General features: G+C 50.3%; 1 protein-coding gene across 1 annotated transcript; it reads right to left on the reverse strand.

The window, feature by feature from the left end:
* Window positions 1-1,088: 1,088 nt before the first annotated feature.
* FAIM (Fas apoptotic inhibitory molecule) lies at window positions 1,089-20,273 on the reverse strand. The gene is given in 7 exon segments (XM_073634548.1): window positions 1,089-2,629; window positions 3,401-3,450; window positions 3,761-3,785; window positions 3,787-3,990; window positions 10,086-10,221; window positions 17,443-17,500; window positions 20,120-20,273. Coding segments are annotated over 7 exon segments (726 nt in total). The 5' UTR covers window positions 20,223-20,273; the 3' UTR covers window positions 1,089-2,479.
* Window positions 20,274-20,660: the final 387 nt, after the last annotated feature.

Consider the following 20,660-nt stretch of genomic DNA (forward strand, 5'->3'; position numbering starts at 1 on the left):
TCCTCCTCCGATGTGTGCACCGACCCACCCCATCCTCCTCCGATGTGTGCACCGACCTACCCCGTCCTCCTCCGATGTGTGCACCGACCTCCCCTGTCCCCCTCCGATGTGTGCACCCACCTCCCCCGTCCTCCTCCGATGTGTGCACCGACCCACCCCATCCTCCTCCGATGTGTGCACCGACCCACCCCATCCTCCTCCGATGTGTGCACCGACCCACCCCTTCCTCCTCCGATGTGTGCACCGACCCACCCCTTCCTCCTCCGATGTGTGCACCGACCCGCCCCGTCCTCCTCCGATGTGTGCACCGACCCACCCCGTCCTCCTCCGATGTGTGCACCGACCCACCCAGTCCTCCTCCGATGTGTGCACCCACCTCCCCGTCCTCCTCCGATGTGTGCACCCACCTCCCCCCGTCCCCCCTCCGACGTGTGCACCCACCTCCCCCCGTCCCCCTCCGACGTGTGCACCCACCTCCCCCCCCCGTCCCCCCTCCGACGTGTGCACCCACCTCCCCCCGTCCCCCTCCGACGTGTGCTCCGACCCACCCAGTCCTCCTCCGATGTGTGCACCCACCTCCCCCGTCCTCCTCCGATGTGTGCACCGACCCACCCCGTCCTCCTCCGCATGTGTGCACCGACCCACCCCGTCCTCCTCCGATGTGTGCACCGACCCACCCCGTCCTCCTCCGATGTGTGCACCGACCCACCCCGTCCTCCTCCGATGTGTGCTCCGACCCACCCAGTCCTCCTCCGATGTGTGCACCCACCTCCCCCGTCCCCCCTCCGATGTGTGCACCCACCTCCCCCGTCCCCCTCCGATGTGTGCACCCACCTCCCCCGTCCTCCTCGATGTGTGCTCCGACCCACCCAGTCCTCCTCCGATGTGTGCACCGACCCACCCCTTCCTCCTCCGATGTGTGCACCGACCCACCCCTTCCTCCTCCGATGTGTGCACCGACCCACCCCCGTCCTCCTCCGATGTGTGCACCGACCTACCCCGTCCTCCTCCGATGTGTGCACCGACCCACCCAGTCCTCCTCCGATGTGTGCACCCACCTCCCCCGTCCTCCTCCGACGTGTGCACCCACCTCCCCCCCGTCCCCCTCCGACGTGTGCACCAACCTACCCCGTCCTTCTCCAATATGTGCACCACCTCCCCCTCCTCCTCTGACATGTGCACCAATCAATCACACGTCCTCCTCTGACATGATAGGAGGGAATGATCACATTATACGGAGCCTGTGACACTTTGCTTTAGATTTATTCTCATGGCAACCAAGTCACTATTCCTGAGATCTACAACACCCCCTCCCCTCTATATGGGAGAGTCCGGGCACCCCCCGGGCACCGTACAAATGGGCCTATTTATAAAGATCGGGAGATAAAAGCCCCTCCCCCAACTTCCCTCACTAATCATTACATCTGACATGGAAAATAAATGAATCTTCTGGAGGAAAGTCTCTTCTCCACCTCCATACATGAGATAGAAGGGACTGTGACTGGTGTAAAGGGGGAACTCCGGGCAGAAATGACAGGATGAGGACTGTTGGTGGCATTAAAGTTGAAATGTAATCCGCCTTCTATTTTACCTTCCGTGACTCTCCCCCGGGAAGCTCACAGTGTGCGGTGAGACCAGAGCAAGGAACTCCACTACTGTGCCAGACTGAAGGGAAGGCCGGATATAATCGGCGGGTTCTGTACTTCCCCTGTATCAGGTCTATCACTTGTTGATCCTGCCAGTAGATCTCTTATTGTCCCACTTCCTATAAAAAGCCAAACGGTCCAAAACAGGAACAGGGGGGAGGGGGAGGGGCTTACAACTGTCAGCTTTTAGTCATGTGGCTTCACATTCTTCCAAAAGAAAATAAATAAAAACAGTTTTTTGTAACAATGTAAAGGTGACCTCGGGGGTTGGACTTCATTTCTCACATCTACCTATCACTGGAAGATTCCCCCGTCTACAGGGTGACAACACCGCTCTGTGATCTCACCACCCAATGAACGGGGTTGTCACAGGAAGGAGAATTATAAAAGGATTTTTACTGGCAGGATCAACAGATAATATCATGTGACAGAGAAAAACCAACAGCTGTGTAATTTCTATTTACAGAATTCAGTGCGACATTTTGACTTTGTTTGGAGTTCTACTTTAAAGTGATAGAAAAAAAACAAAATAACATAAAATTGAGGAATTTCCTGTAAAACAAACACAGGAAACGTCTCAGAGCAGCTTATAAATAAACAGAAATGTACAATATTTGGAGGAAATCGAAGGTTCGATCTTTATAAATAGGGCCTGGAAGTGTCATTCCATGTGACCTCTGTACAGCTCTGTGATTGGTCTGCCCCCCATCACACCCATATAAAGGAGTGGCACTAACCAGCTACACCCTCCAGGGGGCACTACAGTCCGTGGAAAGGGTTAAACATGACGACTATCAGTCCCTGATCAGAATCTGGAGATCTGCGGTGACCAGTTACTCCACGCTCTCCGGGATTTCACAATCGTCCACAATCAGTGTATGGATGATCCCTTCCCGCCGCTTGCCGCTGCTCACCGCCTTGATGCAGCAATCGTGATTGGCGATGCTGAAGTGCGTCTCCGTACCGTCTTCTACAAACTCCCCCTGTGTACAGAACACACAACGTTATCGTCTTCTATCAATAAAGTGTGACTTTGTATACATTGTTTATATCAATAAAGTTTTATATATGTTTTATCCATACAAGAAAACAACTTCCTATACCAGTGTGTATACCATTCCTGGGTGTTCTATAAAATCGGGGTACACCGGGGGGAGGGGGGGAGGGGGGTCCATGTATACAATATTACTGTATGACAAACAGGACAAGAATTGCCACACTTCCTCTATAATGTTTAGTCCCTTCTTCATCATCATCATCATCATCATCATCTCCATACTGAGCGGGGATCACTCTGCACACTAAATCCTGCTACACACTGGAAGATTTCTCTCGTCCAACCAGCGTGCTGAACAACAAAAACATAAAAGATCGCTGTACTAACACACAAGCAATGTTAGTGCAGCGATCTCCCCTGGGGATGGCTCCTCCCCTAGCAGTTAACGCTCGCAGCCATTGGCTGGTTTTCAATCATATCTGTGTGACAGAAGCGGCTCATGAGATCGGACAGGCAGCGGGACGAACGTTGGCGGGTTACTACTCTCACAGATGATTGTACAGCATTAGAATGAAGCACACAAGTACAGGACCTTTCACAGGCACTACAAGGTGCAGCATTACTACTTATGGCATTTATAAGGCCAAATCCCCTTCATCATAAATAAGCTAATCAATGAAAACATTTATAAATAAGTATCATGTGATCGGTGGGGGTGGGGTGTGTGGTGGGGGGGGGGGGGGGGTGGAGCACTTACCGCTGTCTCCAGCTTCTTTCCATTACACCAAACGTCCATCGTGTCCTTCTCTGCAACATGAGAAACCGGAAATTATCATCCAAATCTAATCAATCTGGGCTCAGACAAAACAGGGGGGGTGGAGCCGGATTTGTATTCCCCGGGGGGGGGATGTATGGGATTCGTGTTTACCGGGAGGGGGGGGGAAATTTGTATATTTCGGAGGGAGGGGGGTGGATGTGGGATTAACATACCCGGGCGGGGGGGGGGGGGTGGAGCACGATTTGTGTTTTTTGTGTTCACTGGGGGGGGGGGGTGGAGTGAGATTCATATCCCCCGGGAGGTGGAGGACAGAGACATGCGGGTGATAGGACCACTCACCCAGCACCACCCTGCAGTCCTCCCCGGTCTAGGTGCAGCACCCAGGTGTTGGTGGTCTTGGATCGGTTCTCCATGTATTTCTTCAGGCTCTTGCCGTTGACCTCCAGCGTGTATTCGTAGGCGAAGCCGCTAACGGCGTCGATGTTGATGGTGGCCTTCGTCTGAGCGGCTCCCACTGGAAACGTTTCCTTCCCCACCAACTTAAACATCCAATCCTTCCGGATAATCTCCTGACACCCCGAGACACAACAAAGACCCCAAATCATCTCCCGTACACCGTGTGATCTGAGGACTCTACATAACGTGCCGGTATGACGGGGCACAATATACAAAGACGAGACACAACAATGCATCATGGGAAAGGATTAATTTACTCTGACACTGAAGAAGTGTAATGTGTGCAGATAATACCTTCCCTGGTCCCCCTCCCCCATCAACTTTCAATTAAAATTCTTTAATCAAATTCTTTTGTTTTCAGAAAATAACTTTTCTGATACCTGATGTCATCCCTGGATCTGTCTGCTGGTCTTTGCTCTATCCGTATTCTGCCTCAGACCTCCTTTAAAAGCCTGAGTGTTATATGAAAGAACACATCCTGGCATCCCTTTAAATGTGCATGCTGTTGCTATGCATTATATGAAAGAACACATCCCAGCATCCCTTTACACATGTATGCAGCCAAGCAGACATTCCCTGTATCCAGATCCAGACAAACCACCAATTCTTACACATGACCCAGTGTATGTCCCCTTCCTGTACACTGGTGATCGATGGGATTTGTATATTGGTGATCGATGGGACCTGTACATTGGTGATCGATGGGATCTGGAGCCCTATATACCCCTGGCAGAAATCATGAAATTGTGGCAATAATATTGAAAGTCTGACTGATGCCACATAAAGTCTTATTTTCGGACAGTGATCATACAAAGCTATTTATTATCACATAGTGGTTTGGCTGCCTTTTAGATAATAATACCATAAATCCCGCAGATGGGCCTGATGGGACACCCCTCCCCTCCCCCGGAATGTTTGGCCTCGGTACAGACACACAGGTCACACACACGGGTTACAATGCCAATTAAAGGGAGACTCCCCACATCTGTGGCTCTTTATATCACAATTAGTGTCGGTGTATAAATAGTCAGTGAGTTTGTATTTCTCCTGAGGTCACCTGTGGAGAGTTTTTTCTTTGTATCCCGAACAATTCCCGTGGCGGGAGTGGCTGCAATCTTTCTTGGTCTACCTGACCTTGGCTTGGAAAATAGAAGGGAAGGGAGAAATCGGGAATTTGGGACTTTACATGAGGCATAAGAAGGTAGGTCTAATGTCTCCATCCCTGATTGTCAGTATGACTGGAAGAAAAGGCTGGGACTTTAAATGCAACTCGAAGGTGATAATGGACAATGGGTGTCTGACCAAAAAATTGTAATTATGTCTGTACATACTGGATCTCAATGTCACAGTAACACAGAATAATAATGGCCTGAAAATAGTATTTATTCCATATATAATACATAATAGCTTTGAAGCATAATATTAAATGATGATAACAATATAAAAAAAATCAGGCACATAAATCCATATATCACATAATAGGTATATAAAAGATCATGATTGTTACAGCATAGTACAATAAAACCAGGTACAAATGATGAAATGATTCCATATGGCAATAACATAAAAGCATCAGAATGTCTCGACGCGTTTCGTGGAACTCTCCACTCATCAGGAGAAGATGCTAGTAGTATCTGAAATTGATAAAGTTCAACTGTTGGTAAGGGGTCTGTAAGAAGGAGAGTGAGGGGAAAAAATAATAAGAAAGAAAAAAGGAAGGTAATAAAATACATATGGGGCGGAAACCATCCACCCAAAAACTTACAGATCACCTATGGGTCTGGCTGATAACGGTGAGGGCTGTACACCGGCCGGGCAAGTCATCAGTCCCGGGAGCTGAGGAGGCATATCCCAAAATAAGTTGTTGGAATGAACCCTCAGGAGACAAATGTCCCTGGGAGTAGGGTGTCCTATGGGCCGGTAGATGGAAGGTGGGTGGAGACTGTTAGTAATCTAAAAAAGGGGTGTGAATTGAAATATATAAATAAATGTATTGAATGTGTATGATGAAAAAGAAAAGGAAAGGAAGAACCTAGGATAACCCCAAAGGATGAGTGGGGGAAAAAAAGGAAGTGATGTGATGGGAAAGTCCCATATAAAAAAGGGAGAAGGTAGTGTCCCAATTATGAATAGAGGGATAGTGAGGTGCACTGGGTAGCCCTGGTTGGCTCAGCAGCATGATTTAGCCCATGTTATAGTTTTTCACCATTGTTTATTTTTATTTTTTCATACCAGTGCACCTCACTTTTATCCCTCTATTCATAATTGGGACACTACCTTCTCCCTTTCATGCTCTACCTTTATATGGGACTTTCCCATCACATCACTTCCTTTTTTCCCCCACTCATCTTTTGGGTTTATCCTAAGTTCTTCCTTTTCTTTTTCATCATACACATTCAATACATCTATTTATATATTTCAATTCACACCCCTTTTTTAGATTACTCACCGTCATGCCACCCACCTTCCATCTACCGCCCATAGGACACCCTACTCCCAGGGACATTTGTCTCCTGAGGGTTCATTACAACACCTTATCTTGGGATATGCCTCCTCAGCTCCCGGGACCGATGACTTGGCCGGCCGGTGTACGGCCCTCACCGTTATCAGCCAGACCCATAGGTGATCTGTAAGTTTGGGTGGATGTTTTCCACCCCATATGTATTTTTTACCTTCCTTTTTCTTTATTATTATTTTTCCCCTCCCTCTCCTTCTTATTAGAGACCCCTTACCAACAGTTCAACTTTATCAATTTCAGATACTACTAGCATCTGCTCCTGATGAGTGGAGTGTTCCATGAAACGCGTCAAGCCATTCTGATGCTTTTATGTTATTACCATATGGAATCATTTCATCATTTGTACCTGGTTTTATTGTACTATGCTGTAACAATCATGATCTTTTATATACCTATTATGTGATATATGGATTTATGTGCCTGATTTTTTATAATGTTATTATCATTTAATATTATGCTTCAAAGCTATTATGTATTATATATGGAATAAATACTATTTTCAGGCCATTATTATTCTGTGTTACTGTGACATTGAGATCCAGTATGTACAGACATAATTACAATTTTTTTGGTCAGACATCCATTGTCCATTATCACCTTCGAGTTTCATGTTTCATTTAAAGTCCCAGCCTTTTCTTTCAGTCATACTGACCTTGGCTTGGTATCAAGAGATCTCTGAAATTTCCACTTCTTAAAGCAGAGGTTCACACAAAAACTGGACCTCCGCTTTTTGGAACACCCCCCCCCAGTGTCACATTTGGCACCTTTCAGGGGGGAGGGGGTGCAGATACCTGTCTAAGACCCACGGGAGTCTACACCACTTCCCAACCCCCTGCACTATCTGCTGGGACACACACGGGTCCCAGAGACAGCAGGGACCGTTCCATTCTGATTGCGCAGCGCAACTCGCGCATGCGTAGTAGGGAACCAGGAAGTGAAACCGCAAAACTTCATTTCCTGAATTCCTTACAGAAGATGGCGGCGGCAGCACCAGAGAGCTGAACGACGGTTCGGCCTCTGGTGCCGACATCGCTGGACCCCGAGACAGGCAAGTGTCCTTATTTTAAAAGTCAGCAGCTGCAGTATTTGTAGCTGCTGACATTTAAAAAAAATTTTTTCACGGGACTCCCTCTTTAAGTGATTGAACGGTACTGACTGGCGTATTCAAGGCGTTGGATATCTTTTTATATCCTTTTCCATCATTATAAAGTTTATACACAGACACTAATTGTGATGTAAAAAGCCATAGATGTGGGAAATGAACCTTTAATTGGCATTGTAACCCGTGTGTGTCACCTGTGTGTGTGTGTGTCACCTGTGTGTGTGTGTGTGTGTCACCTGTGTGTGTGTGTGTGTGTCACCTGTGTGTGTGTGTGTCACCTGTGTGTGTGTCACCTGTGTGTGTGTCACCTGTGTGTGTGTCACCTGTGTGTGTGTGTGTCACCTGTGTGTGTGTGTGTCACCTGTGTGTGTGTGTGTGTCACCTGTGTGTGTGTGTGTGTGTCACCTGTGTGTGTGTGTGTGTCACCTGTGTGTGTGTGTGTGTGTCACCTGTGTGTGTGTGTCACCTGTGTGTGTGTGTGTCACCTGTGTGTGTGTGTGTCACCTGTGTGTGTGTGTGTGTCACCTGTGTGTGTGTGTGTGTGTCACCTGTGTGTGTGTGTGTCACCTGTGTGTGTGTGTGTGTCACCTGTGTGTGTGTGTGTGTCACCTGTGTGTGTGTGTGTGTGTCACCTGTGTGTGTGTGTGTGTCACCTGTGTGTGTGTGTGTGTCACCTGTGTGTGTGTGTGTGTGTCACCTGTGTGTGTGTTACCTGTGTGTGTGTGTCACCTGTGTGTGTGTGTCACCTGTGTGTGTGTGTGTCACCTGTGTGTGTGTGTGTCACCTGTGTGTGTGTGTGTCACCTGTGTGTGTGTGTGTCACCTGTGTGTGTGTGTGTGTGTCACCTGTGTGTGTGTGTGTGTGTCACCTGTGTGTGTGTGTGTCACCTGTGTGTGTGTGTGTGTCACCTGTGTGTGTGTGTGTGTGTCACCTGTGTGTGTGTGTCACCTGTGTGTGTGTGTGTCACCTGTGTGTGTGTGTGTCACCTGTGTGTGTGTCACGTGTGTGTGTGTGTCACCTGTGTGTGTGTCACCTGTGTGTGTCGTGTGTGTGTCACCTGTGTGTGTGTCACCTGTGTGTGTGTCACCTGTGTGTGTGTCACCTGTGTGTGTGTCACCTGTGTGTGTGTCGTGTGTGTGTCACCTGTGTGTCACCTGTGTGTGTGTCACCTGTGTGTCACCTGTGTGTGTGTGTCACCTGTGTGTGTGTGTCACCTGTGTGTGTGTGTCACCTGTGTGTGTCACCTGTGTGTGTGTGTCACCTGTGTGTGTGTGTCACCTGTGTGTGTGTCACCCGTGTGTGTGTCACCCGTGTGTGTGTGTCACCTGTGTGTGTGTGTGTCACCTGTGTGTGTGTGTGTCACCTGTGTGTGTGTGTCACCTGTGTGTGTGTCACCTGTGTGTGTGTGTCACCTGTGTGTCACCTGTGTGTGTGTGTCACCTGTGTGTGTGTGTCACCTGTGTGTGTGTCACCTGTGTGTGTGTCACCCGTGTGTGTGTCACCCGTGTGTGTGTCTCACCTGTGTGTGTGTGTCACCTGTGTGTGTGTCACCCGTGTGTGTGTGTCACCCGTGTGTGTGTGTCACCCGTGTGTGTGTGTCACCCGTGTGTGTGTCACCCGTGTGTGTGTCACCCGTGTGTGTGTCACCCGTATGTGTGTGTCACCTGTGTGTGTGTGTGTCACCTGTGTGTGTGTGTGTCACCTGTGTGTGTGTGTCACCTGTGTGTGTGTCACCTGTGTGTGTGTGTCACCTGTGTGTCACCTGTGTGTGTGTGTCACCTGTGTGTGTGTGTCACCTGTGTGTGTGTCACCTGTGTGTGTGTCACCCGTGTGTGTGTCACCCGTGTGTGTGTGTCACCCGTGTGTGTGTCACCCGTGTGTGTGTCACCCGTGTGTGTGTCACCCGTGTGTGTGTGTCACCTGTGTGTGTGTGTGTCACCTGTGTGTGTGTGTGTCACCTGTGTGTGTGTGTCACCTGTGTGTGTGTCACCTGTGTGTGTGTGTCACCTGTGTGTCACCTGTGTGTGTGTGTCACCTGTGTGTGTGTGTCACCTGTGTGTGTGTCACCTGTGTGTGTGTCACCCGTGTGTGTGTCACCCGTGTGTGTGTCTCACCTGTGTGTGTGTGTCACCTGTGTGTGTGTGTCACCCGTGTGTGTGTGTCACCCGTGTGTGTGTGTCACCCGTGTGTGTGTGTCACCCGTGTGTGTGTGTCACCCGTGTGTGTGTGTCACCCGTGTGTGTGTGTCACCTGTGTGTGTGTGTCACCTGTGTGTGTGTGTCACCCGTGTGTGTGTCACCCGTGTGTGTGTCAGTACCAAGGCCAAACATTCTGGGGGTGGGGGGGGGACTTTTCATCAGGGATATTTGGGGGGGATTTCTGTTATTATGATTTAAAAAGGAGCCAAAACATCTCTGTGATAATAATTAGCTTCATATCATCACTATCAGAAAATTCATCATCAGTCCTATCTCCAATTATAATGCCAAAATCTCCCCATTTCTGACAGAGGAGGCAAACTTTTGAGCACAACTGTAATAAATATATATCATATATATATCCCCATGTACACAGAAGGGAGGTCTTACCTTCCCGTCCACATAGACCACTCTCTTCCCCGACGTGGTGCCGTGTTCAAACTCAATCTTATGGACGCCATCACTGAGAGCGACTTCCCACACGGCCACCAGATCAGTCATTTTCTCCAGCCGGCCGTAGCGTGATCTGTAGGGAGACGAAGGGGGGGTCACATGGTGTATGGAGGGGGGGTCACATGGTGTACGGAGGGGGGGGGGGGGGGCGTCCTCAGTACTGACAGATTACCGGACTCAGGAAGATGATAATGATCTCCGGGATTAGAGGAGGTTCACACCACACAGAGGGATTAGAGGAGGTTCACACCACACAGAGGGATTAGAGGTCTGCAGATGAAGAGACTCGGACCTCAGGTGAGGACAACACATTCCTGATATACGGGGGACATTCTACATTTATTATCACATTTTACTGACCAATAGAATTGGGGAGAAATATAAAGAGATCTGTGGATACAATTGGGACATACACAGCAAATGAGAAAAAGCTGATTTGATTTATCTGCCTTTATTCCCTGGTGAAGGTCCCAGTGATAAGGAAATGTCCCCAGAACAATGACATGATCCGTAGTTCTGATAAAACAAGAACAACTTTATAATAAGCAGAACAAGAAGGTTCTACACAATAATACTGACACAGCCCAGGCACCCAGCACCCGGGACCCGAAATCTGTGACCTAGCCCCACCCCCATGATCACCAGTACAGGTGATTGAAGCTAATGGTAACCTGTACAGGAGCCACATACTGAATCGTGATTGGTGGACGGCATAGAAATACAATGGGGGGGGGTTGAAATATAAAGTGTCCAAGAAGTTCTACCTCAACTGGCACAGCTTAAAGCTTTCCATTTTCACAGAGAGTGGTACATGGACCGGGAATGGTCTGTAATGTCTGTCCCGGATCATCCATGGACCGGGAATGGTCTGTAATGTCTGTCCCGGATCATCCATGGACCGGGAATGGTCTGTAATGTCTGTCCCGGGTCATCCATGGACCGGGAATGGTCTGTAATGTTTGTCCCGGATCATCCATGGACCGGGAATGGTCTGTAATGTCTGTCCCGGATCATCCATGGACCGGGAATGGTCTGTAATGTCTGTCCCGGATCATCTATGGACCGGGAATGGTCTGTAATGTCTGTCCCGGGTCATCCATGGACCGGGAATGGTCTGTAATGTTTGTCCCGGATCATCCATGGACCGGGAATGGTCTGTAATGTCTGTCCCGGATCATCCATGGACCGGGAATGGTCTGTAATGTCTGTCCCGGATCATCCATGGACCGGGAATGGTCTGTAATGTCTGTCCCGTGTCATCCATGGACCGGAAATGGTCTGTAATGTCTGTCCCGGATCATGAAATGGTCTGTAATGTCTGTCCCGTGTCATCCATGGACCGGGAATGGTCTGTAATGTCTGTCCCGTGTCATCCATGGACCGGGAATGGTCTGTAATGTCTGTCCCGGATCATCCATGGACCGGGAATGGTCTGTAATGTCTGTCCCGGATCATCCATGGACCGGGAATGGTCTGTAATGTCTGTCCCGGGTCATGAAATGGTCTGTAATGTCTGTCCCGGATCATCCATGGACCGGGAATGGTCTGTAATGTCTGTCCGGGATCATCCATGGACCGGGAATGGTCTGTAATGTCTGTCCGGGATCATCCATGGACCGGGAATGGTCTGTAATGTCTGTCCCGTGTCATCCATGGACCGGGAATGGTCTGTAATGTCTGTCCCGGATCATCCATGGACCGGGAATGGTCTGTAATGTCTGTCCCGGATCATCCATGGACCGGGAATGGTCTGTAATGTCTGTCCCGGGTCATCCATGGACCGGGAATGGTCTGTAATGTTTGTCCCGGATCATCCATGGACCGGGAATGGTCTGTAATGTCTGTCCCGGATCATCCATGGACCGGGAATGGTCTGTAATGTCTGTCCCGGATCATCTATGGACCGGGAATGGTCTGTAATGTCTGTCCCGGGTCATCCATGGACCGGGAATGGTCTGTAATGTTTGTCCCGGATCATCCATGGACCGGGAATGGTCTGTAATGTCTGTCCCGGATCATCCATGGACCGGGAATGGTCTGTAATGTCTGTCCCGGATCATCCATGGACCGGGAATGGTCTGTAATGTCTGTCCCGTGTCATCCATGGACCGGAAATGGTCTGTAATGTTTGTCCCGGATCATCCATGGACCGGGAATGGTCTGTAATGTCTGTCCCGGATCATCCATGGACCGGGAATGGTCTGTAATGTCTGTCCCGGATCATGAAATGGTCTGTAATGTCTGTCCCGTGTCATCCATGGACCGGGAATGGTCTGTAATGTCTGTCCCGTGTCATCCATGGACCGGGAATGGTCTGTAATGTCTGTCCCGGATCATCCATGGACCGGGAATGGTCTGTAATGTCTGTCCCGGATCATCCATGGACCGGGAATGGTCTGTAATGTCTGTCCCGGGTCATGAAATGGTCTGTAATGTCTGTCCCGGATCATCCATGGACCGGGAATGGTCTGTAATGTCTGTCCCGGATCATCCATGGACCGGGAATGGTCTGTAATGTCTGTCCGGGATCATCCATGGACCGGGAATGGTCTGTAATGTCTGTCCCGTGTCATCCATGGACCGGGAATGGTCTGCAATGTCTGTCCCGGATCATCCATGGACCGGGAATGGTCTGTAATGTCTGTCCCGTGTCATCCATGGACCGGGAATGGTCTGTAATGTCTGTCCCGGATCATCCATGGACCGGGAATGGTCTGCAATGTCTGTCCCGGATCATCCATGGACCGGGAATGGTCTGTAATGTCTGCCCCGTGTCATCCATGGACCGGGAATGGTCTGTAATGTCTGTCCCGTGTCATCCATGGACCGGGAATGGTCTGTAATGTCTGTCCCGTGTCATCCATGGACCGGGAATGGTCTGTAATGTCTGTCCCGTGTCATCCATGGACCGGGAATGGTCTGCAATGTCTGTCCCGGATCATCCATGGACCGGGAATGGTCTGCAATGTCTGTCCCGGGTCATCCATGGACCGGGAATGGTCTGTAATGTCTGTCCCGGATCATCCATGGACCGGGAATGGTCTGTAATGTCTGTCCCGGATCATCCATGGACCGGGAATGGTCTGTAATGTCTGTCCCGGATCATCCATGGACCGGGAATGGTCTGTAATGTCTGTCCCGTGTCATCCATGGACCGGGAATGGTCTGTAATGTTTGTCCCGGATCATCCATGGACCGGGAATGGTCTGTAATGTTTGTCCCGGATCATCCATGGACCGGGAATGGTCTGTAATGTTTGTCCTGGATCATCCATGGACCGGGAATGGTCTGTAATGTTTGTCCCGGATCATCCATGGACCGGGAATGGTCTGTAATGTTTGTCCTGGATCATCCATGGACCGGGAATGGTCTGTAATGTCTGTCCCGGATCATCCATGGACCGGGAATGGTCTGTAATGTCTGTCCCGGATCATCCATGGACCGGGAATGGTCTGGTCCCGGATTCAGGCTTTAGATCTCCAGGTAAAGACATTGAAATTGCATTGCAGAGAGGGGAATGTATGGGGAAGATGTACAGTGAGGAAAATAAATGATTGTCTCCCCTGCAGATTGTGTAAGTTTTGCCCCCTTACATAGAAATGAAGGGTCTATAATTTTGACACACACCATCCCTACAGTCACACACCATCCCTACAGTCACACACCATCCCTACAGTCACACACCATCCCTACAGTCACACCTCATCCCTACAGTCACACACCATCCCTACAGTCACACACCATCCCTACAGTCACACACCATCCCTACAGTCACACCTCATCCCTACAGTCACACCTCATCCCTACAGTCACACCTCATCCCTACAGTCACACCTCATCCCTACAGTCACACCTCATCCCTACAGTCACACACCATCCCTACAGTCACACACCATCCCTACAGTCACACACCATCCCTACAGTCACACCTCATCCCTACAGTCACACCTCATCCCTACAGTCACACACCATCCCTACAGTCACACACCATCCCTACAGTCACACCTCATCCCTACAGTCACACCTCATCCCTACAGTCACACACCATCCCTACAGTCACACACCATCCCTACAGTCACACGGAGGTGGAAACATGATTATTTGGGGTGTTTCTCTGATAAAGGTTCAGGCCGACTTTGCCGCATTGAGGGTCCAATGGACGGGGCCATGTATTGTAAGATCTTGGGGGAGAACCTTCTTCCCTCATCCAGAACACTGAAGATGGGTCATGGATGGGTCTTCCAGCATGACAAAGACCCAAAACATACCGCCAAGGCAACACAGGAGGGGCTCAAGAAGAAGCACTTTAAGGTGATGGAGTGGCCCAGCCAGTCTCCAGACCTTAATCCTATAGAAAATGTATGGAGGGGCTGAAACTTTGAGTGGCCAAGAAACCTTCAGGATTTAGAGAAGATCTGTAAAGAAGACAAAATCCCTCCTGAGATGTGTGGAAACTGATCACCACCTACAAGAAACGTCTGACCTCTGTGATCACCAACTACAAGAAACGTCTGACCTCTGTGATCACCACCTACAAGAAACGTCTGACCTCTGTGATCACCAACTACAAGAAACGTCTGACCTCTGTGATCACCAACTACAAGAAACGTCTGACCTCTGTGATCACCAACTACAAGAAACGTCTGACCTCTGTGATCACCAACTACAAGAAACGTCTGACCTCTGTGATCACCACCTACAAGAAACGTCTGACCTCTGTGATCACCAACTACAAGAAACGTCTGACCTCTGTGATCACCACCTACAAGAAACGTCTGACCTCTGTGATCACCACCTACAAGAAACGTCTGATCTCTGTGATCACCATCTACAAGAAACGTCTGATCTCTGTGATCACCACCTACAAGGAACGTCTGACCTCTGTGATCACCACCTACAAGAAACGTCTGACCTCTGTGATCACCACCTACAAGGAACGTCTGACCTCTGTGATCACCACCTACAAGAAACGTCTGATCTCTGTGATCACCACCTACAAGGAACGTCTGACCTCTGTGATCACCACCTACAAGAAACGTCTGACCTCTCTGATCACCACCTACAAGGAACATCTGACCTCTGTGATCACCACCTACAAGGAACGTCTGACCTCTGTGATCACCACCTACAAGGAACGTCTGACCTCTGTGATCACCAACTACAAGAAACGTCTGACCTCTGTGATCACCACCTACAAGGAACGTCTGATCTCTGTGATCACCACCTACAAGAAACGTCTGACCTCTGTGATCACCACCTACAAGAAACGTCTGACCTCTCTGATCACCACCTACAAGGAACGTCTGACCTCTGTGATCACCACCTACAAGAAACGTCTGACCTCTGTGATCACCACCTACAAGAAACGTCTGACCTCTGTGATCACCAACTACAAGAAACGTCTGACCTCTGTGATCACCACCTACAAGGAACGTCTGATCTCTGTGATCACCACCTACAAGAAACGTCTGATCTCTGTGATCACCACCTACAAGAAACGTCTGATCTCTGTGATCACCACCTACAAGAAACGTCTGACCTCTGTGATCACCAACTACAAGAAACGTCTGATCTCTGTGATCACCACCTACAAGAAACGTCTGACCTCTGTGATCACCAACTACAAGAAACGTCTGACCTCTGTGATCACCACCTACAAGGAACGTCTGATCTCTGTGATCACCACCTACAAGAAACGTCTGATCTCTGTGATCACCACCTACAAGAAACGTCTGATCTCTGTGATCACCACCTACAAGGAACGTCTGACCTCTGTGATCACCACCTACAAGAAACATCTGATCTCTGTGATCACCACCTACAAGAAACGTCTGACCTCTGTGATCACCACCTACAAGGAACGTCTGACCTCTGTGATCACCACCTACAAGAAACGTCTGACCTCTGTGATCACCACCTACAAGAAACGTCTGACCTCTGTGATCACCACCTACAAGGAACGTCTGACCTCTGTGATCACCACCTACAAGAAACGTCTGACCTCTGTGATCACCACCTACAAGGAACGTCTGACCTCTGTGATCACCACCTACAAGAAACGTCTGACCTCTGTGATCACCACCTACAAGAAACGTCTGACCTCTGTGATCACCAACAAGGGTTTCTCCACCAACTACTAAGGGGAGCAAATACTTATTTTACTCCATTTATAACATTTGTATTGTGTTTTTTCTGGATTTTTGGTTGATATTCTGTCTCTATCATATAAAATACACCTATGATAAAAATTATAGACCCTTCATTTCTTTGTAAGTGGGCAAAACTTACACAATCTGCAGGGGAGACGATCACTACCCCCCCCCCCCCACACTGTACACAGGGGGGGCAGAGAGAGGAATGTGTGGGGCAGATGTACACAGGGGTGGGCAGATGGGAGACTGTATGAGGGGATGGGGTAGATCTACACAGGGGGGGGGGGGGGATTGTCCACAGGGGGAGGGGTAGGGCAGGGGTAGATGTACACAGGAGGGGGGGGGGGGGACATACACAGTTAACCTAATTTATTGGATCTCAGCTCCTCATAGCAGCTTTCAGGTTAAAGAAGAACTCCGCTCCAAACTAAACCTTCTAGAAAATATCTAATGGTGGAGTTGGGGACACTGCAGACAATTTGTTGTCACCGTCGGCTTTGCTTTAAAGGAATCTTCTCAGGACAGGAATATGTGAGCGGACATCTTAGTTTGTTGCCATGGTGATCCTCCGGCTTCGGTATTTTCTCGCAGCATTTATCGGTTTTGCTGCAGATTTGTTTTCTATCAATAAGTAATAAAGTTTTTGCATTGCGTTTCCTTTAAGATCACCAGAAGCCAGGGGAGACATGCTGTGCTCCGCCCCCGACCACTGACAGCCAATGACATGCTGCCGATGGGTGGGACTACACACAGCTGTTTGTTTTGTTAGTTCCGCCAGAGGGGGAGGGGGATCCCATGACCAGTCAGTAAACATTTATGAAGGCGACTGGAGTCAGACGGGGGAGATTTACTAAAACTGGAGAGTGCAGAGTCTGGTGCAGCTCTGCATGGCAGCCAATCAGGTTCTGACTTCAGGTTCTTCAATGAATCTTTGACAAAACAAAACCTGGAAGCCGATTGGTTTCTATGTGGAGCTGCACCAGATTCTGTACCCTCCAGTTTTAGTAAATCGATGCCAGTGATTAGCAGAGTTCCCCTTTAACTTCTGAAAGCTGTTAGGACAACATTGTGATTTCCTTTGTGGGGGAGGGGCTGTATACAGGAAAGGAGTGGAGGGGCCCTTCCTGTAGGTGGGACATTACCTCACTTCATCATCGTACATCGTCACCTCCTGGTGGGCCGCCATTCCTCCCCTCCAATCAGCAACAAGAGAGAGAAAGAACCAGATTTATAAACACTGCAAGGACTCATGTGATTGGATGATGGCAGTATGGCAGGGATCATGTGATTGGATGATGGCAGTAATCATGTGATAGAATACACCAATACAAAATGAAGGGACTTGTGTGATAGGAGAATGGCAACCTGGGGGGGGGGGGTGATACATATAGACTGTAGAGTCTCCTGTGATTGGATGACGGTGGCATGGCAGGATCATCTCCAGTATATCTCATCACATATGTCCAGTAATAGGATGATGTGTGTATACAGGGGGCGCAACCGACGTCCTTGTCCATCTCCTCTAATTGCCCCTACCCTGTGTACTCCCTGGCACCTCTAATAGCCCTGCGTACTCCCTGAGTATCCATTGACACCCCTAATGGCCCTGCCCTGTGATACCTCATCATCTCTAATAGTTCTTCCTCTGAGCACTCCTGACCCTTCTAATGGCCCCTCCCCTGAGCACTCCTGACCCTTCTAATGAGCACTCCTGACCCTTCTAATGGCCCCTCCCCTGAGCACTCCTGACCCTTCTAATGGCCCCTCCCCTGAGCACTCCTGACCCTTCTAATGGCCCCTCCCCTGAGTACTCCTGACCCTTCTAATGGTCCCTCCCCTGAGTACTCCTGACCCTTCTAATGGCCCCTCCCCTGAGCACTTCTGACCCTTCTAATGGCCCCTCCCCTGAGTACTCCTGACACTTCTAATGCCCCACCCTGAGCACTCCTGACACTTCTAATGCCCCCTCCCCTGAGTACTCCTGATACTTCTAATGGTCCCTCCCCTGAGTACTCCTGACGCTTCTAATAACCCCCTCCCCTAGGCACTCCTGACACTTCTAATGGTCCCTCCCCTGAGCACTCCTGACACCTCTAATGGCCCCTCCCCTGAGTACTCCTGTCACTTCTAATGGCCCCTCCCCTGAGTACTCCTGTCACTTCTAATGGCCCCTCCCCTGAGCACTCGTGACACTTCTAATGGCCCCTCCCCTGAGCACTCCTGACACTTCTAATGGCCCCTCCCCTGAGCACTCCTGACACTTCTAATGGCCCCTCCCCTGAGCACTCCTGACATTTCTAATGGACCCTCCCCTGAGTACTCCTGTCACTTCTAATGGCCCCTCCCCTGAGTACTCGTCACTTCTAATGGCCCCTCCCCTGAGCACTCCTGACATTTCTAATGGACCCTCCCCTGAGCACTCCTGACATTTCTAATGGACCCTCCCCTGAGCACTCCTGACCCTTCTAATGCCCCCCCCCGAGTACTCCTGTCACTTCTAATGGCCCCTCCCCTGAGTACTCGTCACTTCTAATGGCCCCTCCCCTGAGCACTCCTGACATTTCTAATGGCCCCTCCCCTGAGCACTCCTGACACTTCTAATGGCCCCTCCCCTGAGCACTCCTGACCCTTCTAATGGCCCCTCCCCTGAGCACTCCTGACTCTTCTAATGGACCCTCCCCTGAGTACTCCTAACCCTTCTAATGCCCCCCCGAGTACTCATGACCCTTCTAATGGCCCCTCCCCTCGAGTACTCATGACCCTTCTAATGGCCCCTCCCCTGAGTACTCCTGACCCTTCTAATGGCCCCTCCCCTGAGTACTCCTGACCCTTCTAATGGCCCCTCCCCTGAGTACTCCTGACCCTTCTAATGGACCCTCCCCTGAGTACTCCTGACCCTTCTAATGGCCCCTCCCCTGAGTACTCCTGAGCCTTCTAATGGCCCCTCCCCTGAGTACTCCTGAGCCTTCTAATGGCCCCTCCCCTGAGTACTCCTGACCCTTCTAATGGCCCCTCCCCTGAGTACTCCTGACCCTTCTAATGGACCCTCCCCTGAGTACTCCTGACCCTTCTAATGGCCCCTCCCCTGAGTACTCCTGACCCTTCTAATGGCCCCTCCCCTGAGTACTCCTGACCCTTCTAATGGCCCCTCCCCTGAGTACTCCTGACCCTTCTAATGGCCCCTCCCCTGAGTACTCCTGACCCTTCTAATGGACCCTCCCCTGAGTACTCCTGACCCTTCTAATGGACCCTCCCCTGAGTACTCCTGATACTTCTAATGGCCCCTCCCCTGAGCACTCCTGACACCTCTAATGGCCCCTCCCCTGAGCACTCCCGACACCTCTAATGGCCCCTCCCCTGAGCACTCCCATGTGCTACAATACAGCAGTACAGAGTGCAGGGACTCGTGTGATTGGATGACACACAATTACAATCATTGTATAGACGGAGGGATGAGTGGAGATGGCACAGTGCGCCTCCAGTGTACAGACCCTCCCCCGCTCTATACATATTATTGGCTCCGGGGTTCCACTTTAATGCCAGAATCCTGTGAATGGATGGGGGAGGGGATTTCTCTCTGTGATGATATTTGGGAGATTTCTTATCACTTCCGGTCCCCCTCCCCCCAGTGATAGGAATGGAGGGTGAGGATATTACAGGAGGGAGGACTCCTCTCCCCTCCCCCCCTGCAGTGTCACTACACCCCCAGAAAAGAGCACATGTACATGAAGTGAGGGGGGAGGGGAGTCCCCGGTACACACAGGTTTCCCCGGTACACACAGGTCCCCCTCCCCCTCTCTCCCGTTGCTCGGGACTCACCTGATTCTCTGGGCCGGAAGTTGAAGTGACGCGGCCTCCGCTGCCCGGGCAACTGTCTCCAGGTGACCAGAGCGCGCCCCGCCTCTTCCCGCCGTGCGCTCATTTCCGCCTGACGTATTACGTACCTCTGATCACGTGGTGTTGCGTTTCCAAGCTCCCACTCTGGTCCTTGTATTCGGGGTGGGCGGGGTCTCGCGTCCTAAGATGGTGCTGGGCGGAGTCTGTTCCCATTAAGAATGGTGACTGTGGGCGGGGTCTTGCTTCCCGTACACGGGTGTGGGCGGGGTGTTCCCCCTGTGTGTGGGAGGAGTCAGACCATGTAGGAAGGTATAAAGTGAGGTGCGGAGGAGTCCTGTGATTGGTGGATCTGTGAGGCTATGAGCCAGGAATAGGGGGAGGAGTTGATGATTACAAAGTATCCGATGGTGGGAAGAGAGATCAGAGGATCTCCTGTAGCAGCTGATCGCTGGATGAGAACATTTCCCGCTGTGCTGTCAGATTAGGTAACGGAAGTGACGTTTATTCACCGCCATCTTGCTAC

Source organism: Aquarana catesbeiana, linkage group LG06 (assembly GCF_042186555.1).
Source record: "Aquarana catesbeiana isolate 2022-GZ linkage group LG06, ASM4218655v1, whole genome shotgun sequence".
Classification (NCBI taxonomy): domain Eukaryota; kingdom Metazoa; phylum Chordata; class Amphibia; order Anura; family Ranidae; genus Aquarana; species Aquarana catesbeiana.